At 41.9% G+C, this 16,913-nt stretch overlaps 1 protein-coding gene across 1 annotated transcript in view; it reads right to left on the bottom strand.

Moving 5' to 3' along the window:
• Window positions 1-16,913, bottom strand: part of usp32 (ubiquitin specific peptidase 32) — a 257,750-nt gene that overhangs the window by 223,482 nt on the left and 17,355 nt on the right. Inside the window, exons 3-5 of the mRNA XM_061827750.1 lie at window positions 14,879-14,984; window positions 4,912-5,098; window positions 4,341-4,485 (exon numbers count right to left, since the gene is read on the bottom strand). Coding sequence (XP_061683734.1) covers window positions 4,341-4,485; window positions 4,912-5,098; window positions 14,879-14,984 — 438 coding nt within the window. The remainder of the gene's footprint in view (window positions 1-4,340; window positions 4,486-4,911; window positions 5,099-14,878; window positions 14,985-16,913) is intronic.

The following is a 16,913-nucleotide window of genomic DNA, read 5'->3' as shown; positions in this document are numbered from 1 at the left end:
TTACAATTATATACACGTATTGTTTACTCTGCTTTTTTGTTGTTCAAAGTTAGTAACTCTGAGCAAAAACACAGTTTGTGGTCTGTATTTTCTAATCGCTAATTTAGATACTTTGCGACTGCATGACATGAAAGGTGAGCAATGATGGTGATGATGGTGACTCTGACTGTTGACACAGGACTCAGAGACTTCACCTCTGCAGCCTGGCAAGCAGGAGGGGGGTAATAAAATAAAGTGCAGTAAACAGCAGTTCAATGTGGATATGACAGTAAACATCAGAGGCTGGACTTTTGGCAGCTCTGGAAAACCCTTAACCAAAGAGGTTTCCAAGGTTGGCAGTGAGGTATTGTGTGTGTTTGTGTGTTAGTGAAGGCAGCATGTTCACAAAAGACATCCAGATCAATGACTCAAGACTCCGTAAAAAAAAAAAAAAAAAAACAGAACCACTATAAATTGGGGGTTTGAAATAATAGACCATGGTTTAATAACGTCTGAAATGGGTCGATTTTGATGCCGTTTTGTCCTAGTTTCGTGAGTCAATGCAGTCAAATAAAATTAAGTGTCTTAGCCCTTCATGTTTTCTTTAAAGTTAACTGATTGAAATGATAAATATGGTAAACTTTGCAACTACTGGACTCCACCACTGAAATACAGTGGTACATAGTCATGGTCCTATTAAGTTAAACAATTATTTTGTGTGGACCAAAATGTAATACACAGTTGCAGCATGACTGGGAATGATGACATTGAATGGGTGTTGTAAAACTGATTCCCCTCTTCTCTAGCCGTCACCTTATCGTGGTGGAGTATCCTGATAATCTTAAGAGCGAAGTTTTCTGGGGATTCACGACCTTGGAAGAGTCACCCATGGCAAAACAAAAGGTGAGGGACCAGACCAAGTACGACTCCATAACGCGAATGACCAATACAAGTATTGGATCTCCGTTTCCTTTGCCCGGACGCGGGTCACCGGGGCCCCTCTCTGGAGCCAGGCCTGGAGCTGGGGCTCAAGGGCGAGCAGCTGGTGGCTGGGCCTGCATACATGAGGCTCGGCCGGGCACACCCTGAAAGGGGAACATGGGACCTCTTCCCCTGGGCTCACCACCTGTGAGAGGGGCCATAGGGGTCGGGTACAATGTGAGCTGGGCAGTAGATAAAGGCGGGACCTTGGCAATCCAATCCACGGCTACATACACTAGCTGAAGGGACATGGAACGTCACCTTTCTGGCAGGGAAGGAACCTGAGTTGGTCCTTGAGGTCAAGAAGATCCGACTAATTATAGTCAGACTCACATCGACACAGCGCTTGGGCTCTGGTATATACGGAAATGTTATCTTTATATATATAAAGTAAAGTAAGTTTCTTTCGGCTTGTCCCTTTCAGGGTCGCCACAGCGTGGCATCTCCAAATGAACGCACATATATGTTTGGCACAATTTTTACGCCGGATGCCCTTCTTGACGCAACCCTTCTCAGGGAGTGGAGGCCCCAGTGGGATACGAATCCACAACCCCTGGTTTACCAAACCAGTGCTCTAACCACTGAGCTACAGGGCACCCCATTATCTTTATATATATATATATATATATATATATTATCTTCAATAAAATCTCTGCAGCTGTAAAGGAGTACAGTTACACGGTGCTGTGAAGCCATGGGTGATGTGTGGAAGGACATCTCGCATTGTGTTTCTCACTGCAGTTAGACGAATCCGCTGACGCGACTGACACAGGCCAGGTGTGCATTTTCATTCGTATGGTGTTTAGTGATCATCAATGAACTCAGATAGTTACAAAAAATGTTTAAAGTTATGAAAAATTAAAATTATGTTGTGTAATATTGGCTCATGCGGTTATCCAAGGCACAAAAACATACATTTACACACAAAGAATCCTTAATATACTTTAAAATAAATGTGATTTTCATTTTTGTAGTAGGTAGACCCTTGTGACCCTAATCATTCTATTTCATCATTGGTCATTTAAAAAAAAAAAAAAAAAAGAAAATCGATCGCGAGATGTTGGATCCTTGAGAAGTAGGTGTATGGTGTTTAGTGATCATCAATGAACTCAGATAGTTACAAAAAATGTTTAAAGTTATGAAAAATTAAAATTATGTTGTGGAATATTGGCTCATGCGGTTATCCAAGGCACAAAAACATACATTTACACACAAAGAATCCTTAATATACTTTAAAATAAATGTGATTTTCATTTTTGTAGTAGGTAGACCCTTGTGACCCTAATCATTCTATTTCATCATTGGTCATTTAAAAAAAAAAAAAAAAAAAAAAAAGAAAATCGATCGCGAGATGTTGGATGCTTGAGAAGTAGGTGTATGGTGTTTAGTGATCATCAATGAACTCAGATAGTTACAAAAAATGTTTAAAGTTATGAAAAATTAAAATTATGTTGTGGAATATTGGCTCATGCGGTTATCCAAGGCACAAAAACATACATTTACACACAAAGAATCCTTAATATACTTTAAAATAAATGTGATTTTCATTTTTGTAGTAGGCAGACCCTTGTGACCCTAATCATTCTATTTCATCATTGGTCATTCAAAAAAAAAAAAAAAAAAAGAAAAAAAGAAAATCGATCGCGAGATGTTGGATGCTTGAGAAGTAGGTCTTGCGGTAAAGTCTGGGCACCCCTAGCATAAAGCATTATGATTAAGGCAGACGGGATTAGGTTTGATGTGGCGTGATCTCGAGCACACGTAAAATTTCTATACATATAACTTGACTCTCACGAGACACATTTATAACATCAGGAAAAACAATCACGTACTATGGACAGCTGCAGAAGTGAAATGGAGTTCTTTACAACAGGTTTCTCTCTCATTCAGTATTGGCAAGCAGTAGCAATGAATACACCACTGAATATAAACAACTTGAGTTTCTTCATGCCAATACAGTATTCCCCCCTTCCTGACTTTTTTTTTTTTTGCATATCTATCACACAAATGTTTCACATCATCAATCTCATTTTAATATCATTCAGAGACAAACCAAGGAAATAGAAAATGCAGTTTTCAAATGACAATGGACCTTTCCGACCCGTCAATCACTCGTACAGTAATAGCAATCAGATAGCCGCACTGACTTAACCCCTGCTTGATACGCCCCTGCAGTCATGTTGTCCCACAAGCAATGCTGGTTGTCATTTGCATGCGCTTGGAAAAGTTAATGTTCTGAAGAAAATGTTCCTCAGATGTGCTTGGGGAACACGCAATTCTGATGAAAGATATCCTGCTAGGTTACAAGGGGCCTGGTTGATTCGTTTTCCAAAGCCTAAGACACAGTTAAAGTGTCGACGATGTATAAAGGCTCACAGAAGACTACAGGTACGACTAAATGTGAACAATATCAAAAAACACTAGGCTGCATGTTCAAAGGTAAGTGAGGGAGAAGCATCTTCTCCGAGTTTGATTGAATTATTATCAGTGCTTTATACATTGCAGGAGAACAACTTTCACTTTGTTAGTGTATCACTGACCTGCTGAATGAAGTGTGTAATGTTTTATACTGAAGAGGGGTTGTGAGTTCGTATCTCACTGGGGCCTCCACTCCCCGAGTGGGGTTGCGTCAGGAAGGGCATCCGGCGTAAAAACTGTGCCAAACAAATATGAGCGTTAATCTGAGATGTCACACTGTGGCGACCCGTAACAGGTCAAGCCGAAAGAAACTTACTTTATCTTAAACGGGCAGTACATGATGGAAAACTCCCCAATATGGGAAAGTTAAAACAAAGAAAACTGAAAAATGTGTAAGACTCGTCACCAATTATTGTAAGTGCTTGATTTCATTTATTGTTGCCAAGGATGACACAACCCGTTACGAAGTTCAGAGAAGGTCAGAAACGTTTGAATTGTTTTGTGCCTTAATAAATGTGTAATTTGAAAAGTGCATTTTGTATTTCCCTGGGTTGTCTCTGAGTGATATTAAAATTGGTTTGATCATTGTAAGCCATTGTGCGATAGATGAGCAAAAAAGACAAACCTGGGGGGGGGATACTCTTTCACGGCACTGTAGAATTGGGCCAACAGAAATGTCAACAAACGCAAGACAAATCAAATTATCAGCATGTTTCAGTGGAATTGTTTGTAAGCTGTTTAATAAGTTAATTGCTAGAGGGAAGAAACTGATGGAATGTCTGATAGTTATAGTTTGCATTGTTCGGTCCTGCATACCCAAAGAAAGGTGCTGAAAGAGCATGCTTTTGTCCTAGTTCTGGCAGTGTGCAAGTCCTTGAGGCTTTGCAGAGGGGTACCAGCAATCTTTTCATTAGGTTTATGGGCCAGTGCAGTCAGAGTTTGTCCTTTACACCAAACCTGACTGTGATGGAGTAACACAGCATTACTCCGATGAGCGCTGTGGAAGACTTCCTCAACAGCTTCAGCAGCAGGCCATGCTTCCTCAGAAGCCGTAGGAAGTAGATGCTCTGCTGGGCCTTTTGGAGGATGGAGTTGATGTTAGTCTCACTCCAAGAGACCAATTCTCAGGAACTTGAAGGTCTTGACCGTTGACTCAAGGCATAAGGGGCAGCCGTGGCGACGGATGCCTCCTGAAATCAGCAACATTCCCATTGATATGCAGTCGTTGCAGTCTTTGATGAGACCAATGACAGCTGTGTCATCTGTTAAACATTAGGGTGTTTGACAGCTGGGTAGGTTGTGGTGCAGTCATTTGTGTAGAGAGAGAAGAGCAGTAGAGGGAGGCTATAACCTTAGCTGCCCTGGTGCTGATGGTGCATGGATGATGTGCCCTGCACCTGCGGTGTCCTGCCTGTCAGGAAGCTGCAAATCCATTGGTAGATCCCAGACTGGGCTGGCAAAGCCTGGAGGAGAGGAGTTTGAGGATGATGGTGTTGAACAAAGAGGTGAAGTCCATGAACATGATGCTTGCACCGGTGCATCTTGCACAGAAAATAGTTATTACACTGGCAGATGGCAGGCAAGACACTGAATTTAAGAAGCTTCGAGAGAAGCTCGGGGATGATGGTGTTGAGCGCAAAGCTGAAGTCCAGAAACAGCATCCTCATGTAGGTCCCCGCGCTGTAGAGGTGTTCGAGGATGCGATGCATTCCCATATTGACTGCATCATACGCAGCAGACCTATTTGTTTGGTAGGCAAACCAGGACTGGTTTAAAAAAAAAAAAAAAAAGCCAGATGAAGACACGAACACCAACAGCGTGGTATTTGTAAGTTCTATCTTCTTCTCTTCCTTTCGGCTTATCCCGTTAGGGGCAGGCACAACGTGTCATCTTTTTCCATCTAAACCTATCTCCTGTATCTTCCTCTATAACACCAACTGCTGTCATGTCTCCCCTCACAACATTAATCAACCTTCTCTTTGGTCTTCCTCTTGCTCTTTTGCCTGGCACCTCCATCCTCAGTACCCTTCTACCAATATATTCACTCTGGCGCATCTGGACATGTCCAAACCATCGAAGTCTGCTCTCTTGAACCTTGTCTCCAAAACACTCAAATTTTCACGTCCCTCTAATGAGCTCCTTTCTAATCCTATCCTGCCTGCATTTCTGCATCTCCATTTCTGCCACCTTCATGTCTGCTTCCTGTTGCCTCTGCAGTGCCACCGTCTCTAATCCGTACATCATGGCTGGCCTCACCACTATTTTATAAGCAGACTATTCTGTCACATAACACGCCAGACACCTTCCACCAGCTGTTCCAACCTGCTTGGACCCGTTTCTTCACTTCCTTACCACACTCACAATTGCTCTGGATTGTTGACCCTAAGTATTTGAAGTCATCCACCCTCACTTCTTCCCCCTCCACGCCTCTCATTCATGCACATATACTGTTTTACTTCAGCTAATCTTAATTCCCCTCCTTTCCAATGCATGCCTCCATCTTTCTAATTGTTCTTCCACCTGCTCCCTGCTTTCACTGTAGATCACAATGTCATCTGCGAAAATCATGGTCCAAAGCGATTTCAGCCTAACCGCATCTGTCAGCCTTTCCATTACCAGAGCAAACAGGAAGGGGCTCAGAGCTGATCCCTGATGCAGTCCCACCTCCACCTTAAATTCTTCTGTCACACCAAGGGTAAACCTCATCACTGTTTTGCTTCCATCATACATGTCCTGTACTATTCTAACGTAATTCTCCGCCACACCAGACTTACGCATGCAGTATCACGTTTTGTCCTTTGGTACTCTGTCATAGGCTATCTCTAGATTCACAAAGACACAATGTAGCTCCTTCTGATCTTATCTGTACATTTCCAATAGCATCCTCAAGTAAAATAATGCATCTTTGGTACTCTTTCTCGGCATAGAACCATACTATTGTTCGGTGTCTTGAGTCGAGCCTCCACTACTCTTTCCAATACATTCATTCCAACATTATTCTTCTTTAGTTCCCACAGGTCTACAAATTTTTTATTTTTAAAAATGGGAACTAGCACACTTTTCCTCCATTCTTTCGGCATTTTCTTGCCTGTTAGTATTGTGTTGAATAAGTTGGTCAAAAACTTCACAGCCATCTCTCCAAATTGCTGCCATACCTCCACAAGTATGTTATCAGGACCAGCTGCCTTTCTAATTTTCATTCTCGAGTGCCTTTCTAACTTCCCCCTTACTAATCATTGCCACATCCTGGTTCAACACACTTGCCTGTTCTACTCTTCCTTCTTTCATTTTCTTCATTAATCAACCTCTTGAAGTATTTTTGCATCTATTTAGCACACTACTGGCACCAGTCAACACATTTCCATCTCTATCCTTAATCACCCTTATCTGCTGCACATCCTTCCCATCTCTATCCCTCTGTCTGGCCATCCTTCTGTCCTTCTTTTGTGTCCGACCTAGTGTACATTCTTCTTGTTTAGTCCTTAGCCACCTCTACCTTGGCCCTACGTTGCATCTCAATGTATTCCTTTTGCCTCTCTTCAGTCCTCTCAAGTGTCTTACTTATTCTCTGCTATTTCACTGTATGAACTCTTGTATTTTGTGTTCCACCACCAAGTCTCCTTCTCCCTTTTCCTACCAGAAGACACACCAAGTACTCTCCTGCCTGTCTGTCTGATTACACTGGCTGTAGTAGTCCAGTCTTCCAGGAACTTCTCCTGTCCATCAAGAGCCTCTCTCACCTCTCTCCACACAACATTCTTCCATTCTCAGCCTGTCTCACCTCTTTCCGAAAGGTCGCACAACATTCTTCCTTTCTCTTCCACCACATGGTTCTCTGCTCTACCTTTGTCTTCTTAATCTTCCTACCCACCACCAGAGTCATCCTACACACCACCATCCTATGGTGCCGAGCTACACACGACCCTACCACTACCTTACAGTCAGTAACCTCCTTCAGAATACATCGTCTGCACAAAATGTAATCTACCTGCGTGCTTTTACCTGTCCTGTTGTAGGTCATCCTATGTTCCAGCCTCTTCTGGAAAAAAGTGTTGACTATTGGAATTTCCATCCTTTATGCAAACTCCACAACCATCTGTCTCTAAAAGTTCCTTCCCTGGATGTCGTACTCACTCATCATTTCTTCGTCACACATGTTTCCTTCACCAACATGTCCATTTCAATCTGCACCAACCACAACTCTCTGTTTGTCTGGGATGCTTGGAAATATTTCATCTAGTTCCTTCCAGAATTTGTCTTTCAACTCTCGGTCACAAACTACCTGTGGAGCAGAGCCGCTTATCACATAAGACATAACACCCTCAATTTTAAGTTTCAGCCTCATCACTCGATTTGATACTCTATTTACTTTTCTTCTCTTTACATTTTTTCTTTTCACTACGACATTCTTGGGCAGCTCTTCCTTTAAAATAACCCCTTCTCCATTTGTCTTCCCATCTATTCCATGGTAAAATAATTTAACCCCCCCAAACTTCTAGCCTTCCTATCTTTCCAGCTACTCTATATCAACCTTTCTCCTAATTATTATGTGAACCAACTCCTGAGCTTTTCCTGTCATCATCCCAACATTCAAAGTCCCTACAGTCAGTTGCAGAATCTGTGCATTCTTCTTATTCTGCCGACGAAACTGCTTTCCTCCTCCTCTTTGTCTTTGACCAAAGTAGCTGAATTTCTACCAACGCCCTGCAAGTTAATAGTGCCGGGGCCGGGCATTGTCCACCCGAGATCGTGGAGCCATGACCAATCTGGTATGGTATTCTTTAGATAAACGCACATATTTGTTTGCCGCAGTTTTATGCAAGATGCCCTTCCGGATGCAAACCTCTGCATTTATCCTGGCTTGGGACCAGCCTACAGATTCCATGCACTTGTGCCCCCATAGGGCTACATTACACACATATTTGTAGTAATTTGAATTATTCTGGTCACAGTTTACATTATTATCCCAAAGATCCGAGCCTTAGAAGACAGTACAAACGATGAGCAAATATTGTTTGTCATATGCAGTGAACATTTCACCCCAGACTCTTTTAATGGTGCTCTCATGTTTGAGATGGGTTTTAAATGTAAAAAACTGTTAAAACCCGCATCAATGCCTCCCATACATCCAGTTCCGAAACGTAAACAGATCACTGCTGCTAAAGAGACCAAGCATTAACTTTGAACAGCCACTGAACCTGGACAAGATACAACAACCTCAGAACAGCCTCCCAACCCCACCCCAAGAAAGAGCTTTTGTTAAAAGACTAGTTTGCAGAGGTATGTTGGTAATCTGGGGAAATAATCAAGGGAACCAGTGACTGCTGTGAAAGGGCAGCTGACAACATGGGAAAGATCTTGTGACAGCCTGGAATGACCGCTGGCAGGAGGGAATAGACTCCAACGGAGCCACTTCGGGCTAGCAACCCGTGGCAGCGGGGCCCAGGACAATTGCTCCATGGGTTCCCCCCAACATTGCTAAAGAAAACTAAGAAGAAAACACCCCCTGAGCCTGCGAGAGCGGGGTCGGAAGATGGCTCATCGGCAGATAACACAGAAACGAACACAGCAACGGAAAAGACTACGAGAACATCTATCAGCATAAATAAAGCTCTGACATTCAAACCAGGACTTAAGATCCAAATCTGTGTTTGTGGTTGGGCAAAGGTTACCTCCATTCAGGGCCTGAAGATTCACCAGGGCAGGGAACAGTGCCTCAAGAAGGGACTCGGATAAGTCGCATTGACAGCTACTTTTTGAAAAGCAGGTCGAGTCTGCTTAAACCAGCAGATGCCATGGCCCATTTTAAGTTTGCCAATGACCATTTGCATGATACAGTCATGGGAGAAAGTTTTATGGTCAGATGAGATCAAAATTTAACTTTTGGTCATAATTCCACTCACCGGTTTTGGAGAAAGACAAATGATGCTCTGAAGCATGGGTGGTAGTATCATGCTTTGGGGGTGCTTTTCTGCACATGGGACAGGGTGACTGCACTATATTAAGGAGAGGATGACCATGGCCATGTATTGTGAGATTTGGGGGAACAACCTCTTTCCCTCAGTCAGAGCACTGAAGATGGGTCATGGCTGGGTCTTTCAACATGACAATGACACGAAGCACACAGCCAGGAAAACCAAGGAGTGGCTCTGTAAGAAGCATATCAAGGTTCTGGCGTGGCCTAGCCAGTCTCCAGACCTAAACCCAATATAAAATCTTTGGAGAGAGCTGAAACTCCGTGTCTCTCAGCAACAGCCCAGAAACCTAACCCACCCCAAAATCCCTCCTGCAGTGTGTGCAAACCTGGTGAAAAACTACAGAAACATTTGACCTCTGTCATTGCAGACAAAGGATACCGTACCAAATATTAACATTGGTTTTCTCAGGTGTTCAAATACTTAATTTATTTGACTTCATTTATTTTGGAGACCACACGGTTCATCACTTAAACTGCTCCCTTTGCACAATTTACATTGTTAACCTACTTATCTATATAGATTTCACATCTTGCACGTCTTATAAGGAATAATTCCTATAAACAGAAATGTCTCGTGTTCTTTGTTCTTGTTGCTATGTTGTTCCTTCTTCTCTGTTTTCTGTTCTGTATGTCGTACCAGGGCAGCACTGACTGCTGGAGAAAAATTCCTTGTGTGTTCTACATACTTGGCCATTTAAGCTGATTCTGATTCTAATAAAGGGCTTCGCACAGCTCCTCAGTAATTATCAATGTTTTGGGAAGGGTTTCGGCACAAAACAATACTAGATGGCATATGTGGCTTTCATCAGACCTTTGTCAATGCAACAAGGAAGCCCACTTCGCAGATGGAGCAATACCCCATGTGGGGAGGTGTCATGCGAAAGCAGAGTGTTGGTGAGAAAATCGATAGAAACCAGCAGTTAACACTTTAAGTGATTTGTTGATTTTAAAAAAAAAAAAAAAAAAAAAGATCAAAGTCCCATGTTTCAGGTCGGTCAGTTTCACCTATATTAATTTTGTTAAATGCCACAATAATGAAAAAGAATGTCTTACATAAGTTTATATCATTTTCTTCGAGGTCAAAACTTTACACACAAAAACTACAATGTTTTTAAAGAACATGGGGAAGCCCAGATAATGAGATCATGGCTTTGGAAGCTCCTGCTGGGTTAAATGACAACATTAATAGACGGGAAAACCTGGGAATATATTTTAGTCCACACCTTAAACACTCTTCTTCACACCCCATTGCGCAGTGACCCCAAAACATTTCTGCTGGACTTTTCTTTGGTGGAAACATTGCTGAACGATAGTGTCGCAGACTGCACCATTCAGCTAGGATGGCTAACATGCTACTGGAGAGCACTCATCAAAGGAGGAAAGACGTGGCGGGGGAGTTTTTGTTTACATCAGTGATGCCTGTTGCGACAACGCTGCAGTGGTTTGTAAACACTTCACTGCTGCTGGAGTTGATGATCATCAAGGACCGGCCTTATCATCTGCCTAGGAAATTTACTGCTGTTCTGATGGCAACAATTTATTGTACATCCTTCTTAGCTCACCTAATAACCAGAGTCAGGCATTATACGAACTGTCACTGCCAACATAAGGAAGTGCATGAACAATGTTACGGCCTCCCAAACCATCATCAGGGCCCAATCATAAGCCATGGTTGACAGGGAAAGTCAACAGGTTCCTAAAGGTGTCAAAAGAAATTGACCAGGAAATCAGAGAAGGAATTGTGGAGATCCACAACTCTGGCTCATCCTTGAGTGGAATTTTGAGACGTTTGAATGTGCCACGTTCATCTGTTCAAAGAATTTATACGTGAGTTAAAACATCAAGGGAATTTTCAGCCATCACTCCACTCAGGAAGTAGACGGGCTGTGTCCCACAGATGGCTGGGTTTTGGTCCGAAATAAGCAAATCAACCCCGGAACAAAAGTTAAAACCTTGTGAAGATGCTGGATGAATCTAGTGAGAAAGTCTCATTATGAATGAGCCCTGCATGGAAATGTACTGCAAGGGTAGGCAACAAGAAAGAAGGCATTACACGTCGAGAAACTTAAAAAAGCCAGATTTCAGTTTGCAAAAAGACACAGAACAAATATCTTTAATCAGAATCAGCTTTACTGGGCAAGTGTGTAAAAATACACAAGGAATTTTTCTCCGGTAGTTGGTGCTGACCTGGTACAACATTCAGAACAAAGAAGAGCAAAGTAAAAAGAACAAAGAACAAGAGACATTTCTGTTTATAGGAACTATTCCTGATAAGATGTGCAAGATGTAAAGTCTTCTTCATTCAGAAAAGGGAGGAGATAAGAATGTCTCAACATCCCACATTGTGTTAAGCTTGTACAGAGGGCCTTTACCTGTTCTCGGTTCCAGTTATAGACCAGTGGAATGACAATTGTGCAAAGGGAGCAGTTTAAAGTGACTGCTTGTGCGATAGTCTACAAAGTATATTACTAATACTGATTTAACGAGAAGGATGTGAGGGTGTATCCCAACAACGGCAAAAGACAGAAAATAGTAGATTCGCTAATCAAGAATTGAATGACTAAATTGCCAGAGGAAAAAAAACTTGATTGCGGGACGGCGTGCCCCCCCCAAAAAAAAGACGTTATCCAATGTTCCCTCTAAACTGCACGTGTTCAGACATTCTGCGTTGCGCGCAAAGAAAAAAAAAATCCAATGCAAATTTAATGTATAACATACAGCTATTCAGTTTGTGACATTTTGCAATATGATTCAATGAGTGAGGGATGACTGGTTGTTACATCCAACGGCACAATTCACATACGTACTGTAAAAAAGAAGCCACTGGTTTCTTTTAGGCAGCATACGGAACTTTCTCCAACAACAACGATCGCTGCTCCGCCACACTCTTTTTTCTAGTTTACCTTACACCCCCCCCCCCCCCTGTGTTTTAAATATTGGAGGCAACAAAACATTAACCTTCAAACGGTTTGGGAGCATAATCATGCGTAATGTGTTCCAAGCCTAAAAAAATAGGCTTAGTAGTAAGTATTTTTTTAGTTTTTCCTGATAATAAACTGCATAGTACAAATACATATATAATTTCAAAACTTTATTTGATGAAATAATTTAAGAAAAGTATTTATTTTTTGTTTAAAATGTATGCTTTAGTAGTAGAGTAGTAGAGTAGGCGAGGCTGGGAGTGCACCGTAGCGACTCGGCCTTGTAAACTTTTTTTTATGAACAAAAGTGCAGAATAACTTTAAACAAGCAATAATGAGCGGGAAGAAAAGTGTTTTTTTATTCTTACAAAAGGAACATGCAAAAAAATTAACTCGTAACTTGAGTTAATGAAATCTTTGAAACAAAAACAATGCAGAAATGCAAATGGAACAGAGCATTATTAAAGTTCACAAGAAAAAAAGCAAAACTATCAACTGTGAAATCTCTACGGTGGGGGTGATTAACCCCCTTGGAACTTCCCTTTCTCTTCACAAAGAACTTGTCGAGTGTGACTTCTTTGGAGCCATGATTGGGGGATAATAGTTCCTAATAGGAAGAAAAAACAGCCAGTAAATGGAGCTACCGGGACAAGTCTCCGTACAGAGGCTGCCTTATACACAATAACAAAGCGCGTTGTGGGTCAGGTGGTCAGGCCGTGCGTGTTATTACCGTGTTTCTTTCGGGATCATTCCAATTCACAATAACAATGCACGTCATGGGTCAGCTGGTCGGGCCACGCGCGCGATGTTATTTCCGGGTTTTTGTTTTTTGTTTTTTTTCCCGGGGTGTTGGAATTCACAATAACAAAGCACGTTGTGGGTCAGCTGGTCAGGCCGGGTGCGTTGTTATTTCAGGGTTTTTTCAACGTATTCGAGTACTGGATTTTCGTTCGAAATCAGAAGAAAAAAAAGTCTTGAAATTTTCATTTGAAAACCTATTTGTTTGAGAACGGGGATGAAAGGAGTGTTAATTAGTGATGCTTCCCATAACCGTTGAATACCCGAATGTATTGTATCTCACTTGTTTTATCTGGTTCAAAGACAACATTGTATTGTATCTCACTTGTTTTATCTGGTTCAAAGACAACATTGTTGTGGGATATCTTGACTGTTATCTCACTTGTTTTTCTAGTCAAGACGTCTAGACCGTTTCACACTCACTTGTTATCTGGTTCAAAGACGACCATTGTTGTGGGATATCTTGATTGTTATGTTTCTCAGAGCCTGAAGGACACACTTAGGTGTCAAATGTAAATTGGCTACAATTGTTGCGGCGCCAGATGGGACGGGTAGGCCACCCGCCCTTTCTCTCGCACGCAACTGAATAGTATAATAGAGAGATGCAGAGCACAAACAGGTAGAGTCTGCTGCGGGTTTCGTACGAATGCCCAGCTGGTTGACAAAGCGGACCTCTACCTGGGTGACGGCTCTCCACCTTCTCGGCATAGGTAAGAGGCTCATATGATTGATTTCACGCAATGTCAACCGTGTTTTGAGAACTTGCATTTGGTCGAAATAAATATGCCAGTTATTGAGGCTAAATAGCATTTGGGAACGTTGGTCTTTTGTTGAGTGTCATCTTTGTCTCCTGAGCGCCGACCAGCAGCGATCCTTTCAATAAAACAGGGGACATTCGAGAACAGAGTACTCACTGTACTTAGGAAATGTATGTAAACTTGTGACCTTGAAGAAAATAAAAAATTCTCAAAGAAATTATTTCTCTTATGATTGTGTCATTGAACAAAATTAACTAATTTGAATGATCTTGATTTACCTGAAACCAAAGATGTTTAGTCTGATTTGACTTCAGAAAGTGGGACAAAAATGTTTACGTTTTTGCAGTATATGTAAACTTCTGGCTCAAACTGTATCTTCTATCTTTCTTCAGCCTGTCATTCCTCTGCTTTCCAGTGAATGCCTCCATCATCTGTTCCTCCACCTGATCCCTGGCTTTCACTGCAGCTCACAATGTCATCTGCAAACATCATTGTCCAAGGGGATTGCTGTCCAAGCTCATCTGTCAGACAATCCATCACCACTGCAAACATGAAAGGGTGTAGCCACCCTCAACTCATCTGTCACACCTACAGCTTACATCACCACTTTACGTCTGCCATCACACAAGTCTTTTATTATTCTAACACTTATCTTAAACATCCATTTTCTTTGCTGCTTATCCTCACGAGGGTCAAGGGGAGTGCTGGAGCCTATCCCAGCTCTCAACACGCAAGAGGCGGGGTACACCCTGAACTGATTGCTACCCAATCGCAGAAACTTTAAACATTTATTTTTGAAAGTAAACTAAACTTTGAACTATTTCACAGACAACGAACTTTCCCAATGCTGGCTGTTTTTTTTTTTTTTTTGAGGTGACTATGTTTGGCGTGTTACAGTGAGCACACATGACAAAAACGCTTTTATATTACATTTTACACATTCTATTGCAATCAAGATAATCTACCAAAGGAAATTTAAAAAAACTGATTTTAGACAACAAACAGAGACTTTCAGAGAAGCCACACTTATTTTCAAGACAACTTACACTTGGCCTTCTCGTCGTTTCGTCCACGTGTCAGAAGTACCAGACCCACAACAACATTGCTCAAGTGAAGTCCTTTAGAGGTGCCCCCAAATGAAGTGTAGAGCATCTGAACAAATGGGAAAAAAAGCATAAGAATATAAATTTAAATTTCTAAACAACAACAAACAAACAAGAGATCTGAGCATTTGGAGTAGAAATAGTGCTAATACTCTACTACTGCACCCTTCAATTTAATTTCAATATGTACATAGACCTGTGTTAGCCATACATACAGTATCAAAAATATATTCATGTATGGATATGCATGTGCTCAGGTGAAATAGTGGGTGACTGGTTAACACATCTACCTCACAAGTTTTTATAACTGTTAAAATCCCTGCCCAACCTGTTTGGGGTTTGCATGTTCTCCCCACGCCTGAGTGGGTTTTCTCTGGGTTGCTACCACATTCCAAAAGCATGCAGGGTAAGTAAATTGAATGCCCTGTGCAAATGGTTGTTTGTTTATATGTGCCCTGAGACTGGCTGGCGACCAGGTGCTTTGAAGACTTTACATACCCTTTAAAAAGGCAGCCGGAGGAAAACTTGAGTTCGGTTGTACTTTATTGACGTATTTAACAATTTACAGACTCACAAAGATTTTCTTTTGGGTTTAGGTCCGGAGACGGCCTAGGCCACGCCAGAACCTTGATATGCTTCTTATGGAGCCACTCCTTGGTTTTCCTGGCTGTGTGCTTCGGGTCATTGTCATGTTGAAAGACCAAGCAAGGACACATTTTTCAATGCTCTGAAAGGGAAAGAGGTTGTTCCCCAAAATCTCACAATACATGGCCGCGGTCATCCTCTCCTTAATACAGTGCCGTTGTCCTGTCCCAGTGCAGAAAAACACCCCCAAAGCATGATGCTTCCACCCTCATGCTTCACAGTCGGGTGAGTGGTATGAACTCAACGTTCGTCTTCCTCCAAACACGGAATTATGACCAAAACGTTCTATTTTGATCTCATCTGACCACAAAACTTTCTCCCATGACACTTCTGTATCAATCAAATGGTCATTGGCAAACTTAAGACAGGCCTTGACATGTGCTGATTTCAGCAGGGGAACCTTCCGTGCCATGGATAATTTCAAACCATGACGTCTTAGTGTATTACCAACAGTCACCTTGGAAACAGTGGTCCCAGCTCTTTTCAGGTGATAGACCAAGTGTCGTGTCGTCCTGGGCTGATTCCTCACCTTTCTAAGGATCATTGAGACACCACGAGGTGATATCTCTGATGGGGCTCCACTCCGATTGAGACTGACCGTCATGTTTAGCTTCTTCCACTTTCTAATGATTGCTCCAACAGTGGACCTTTTTCACCAAGCTGCTTGGTAATTTCTCCGTAGCCTTTTCCAGCCATGTGACGTACAATTTTGTCTCTGGTGTCTTTGGACAGGTCTTTGGTCTTGGCCATGTTACAAGTTGGAGTCTTATTGATTGTATGGGATGGACAGGTGTCTTTATGCAACTAATGACCTCACATAGGTGCATCTGATTCCAGGATAATACATGGAGTGGAGGTGGACTTTTAAAGGCGGACTAACAGGTCTTTGAGGGTCAGAATTCTAGCTGATAAACAGGTGTTCAAATACTTACTTGCAGCTGTATCACACAAATAACTTGGTAAAAAAATCTTAAATTGTGATTTCTGGATTTTTCTTTTTAGATTATCTCTTTCACAGTGGGCATCCACCTATGATGAAAATTTCAAACACCTCCATGATTTCTAAGTTGGAGAACTTGCAATATAGCAGGGTGTTCAAATACTTATTTTCTTCACATTAGTTCCTTCCAGAATTTCTCTTTTAATTGTAGGGTACATTCTACCTGTGTGGCCTAGCCGCTAGTCACGTTATACAAAAAAAAAAAACCTCAATTTCGAGTTTAACCCTCATGAAACGTTGTGATATTCTTTTCACCTCCAAGTCATTTTTAGCCAGCTCTTCCTTTAAAATAACCTACTCCATTTCTCTTTCCATTGATTCCATGGTAAAATA

Source organism: Syngnathoides biaculeatus, chromosome 8 (genome assembly GCF_019802595.1).
Source record: "Syngnathoides biaculeatus isolate LvHL_M chromosome 8, ASM1980259v1, whole genome shotgun sequence".
NCBI classification, from domain to species: domain Eukaryota; kingdom Metazoa; phylum Chordata; class Actinopteri; order Syngnathiformes; family Syngnathidae; genus Syngnathoides; species Syngnathoides biaculeatus.
This window is presented reverse-complemented; position numbering and strand designations above follow the sequence as displayed.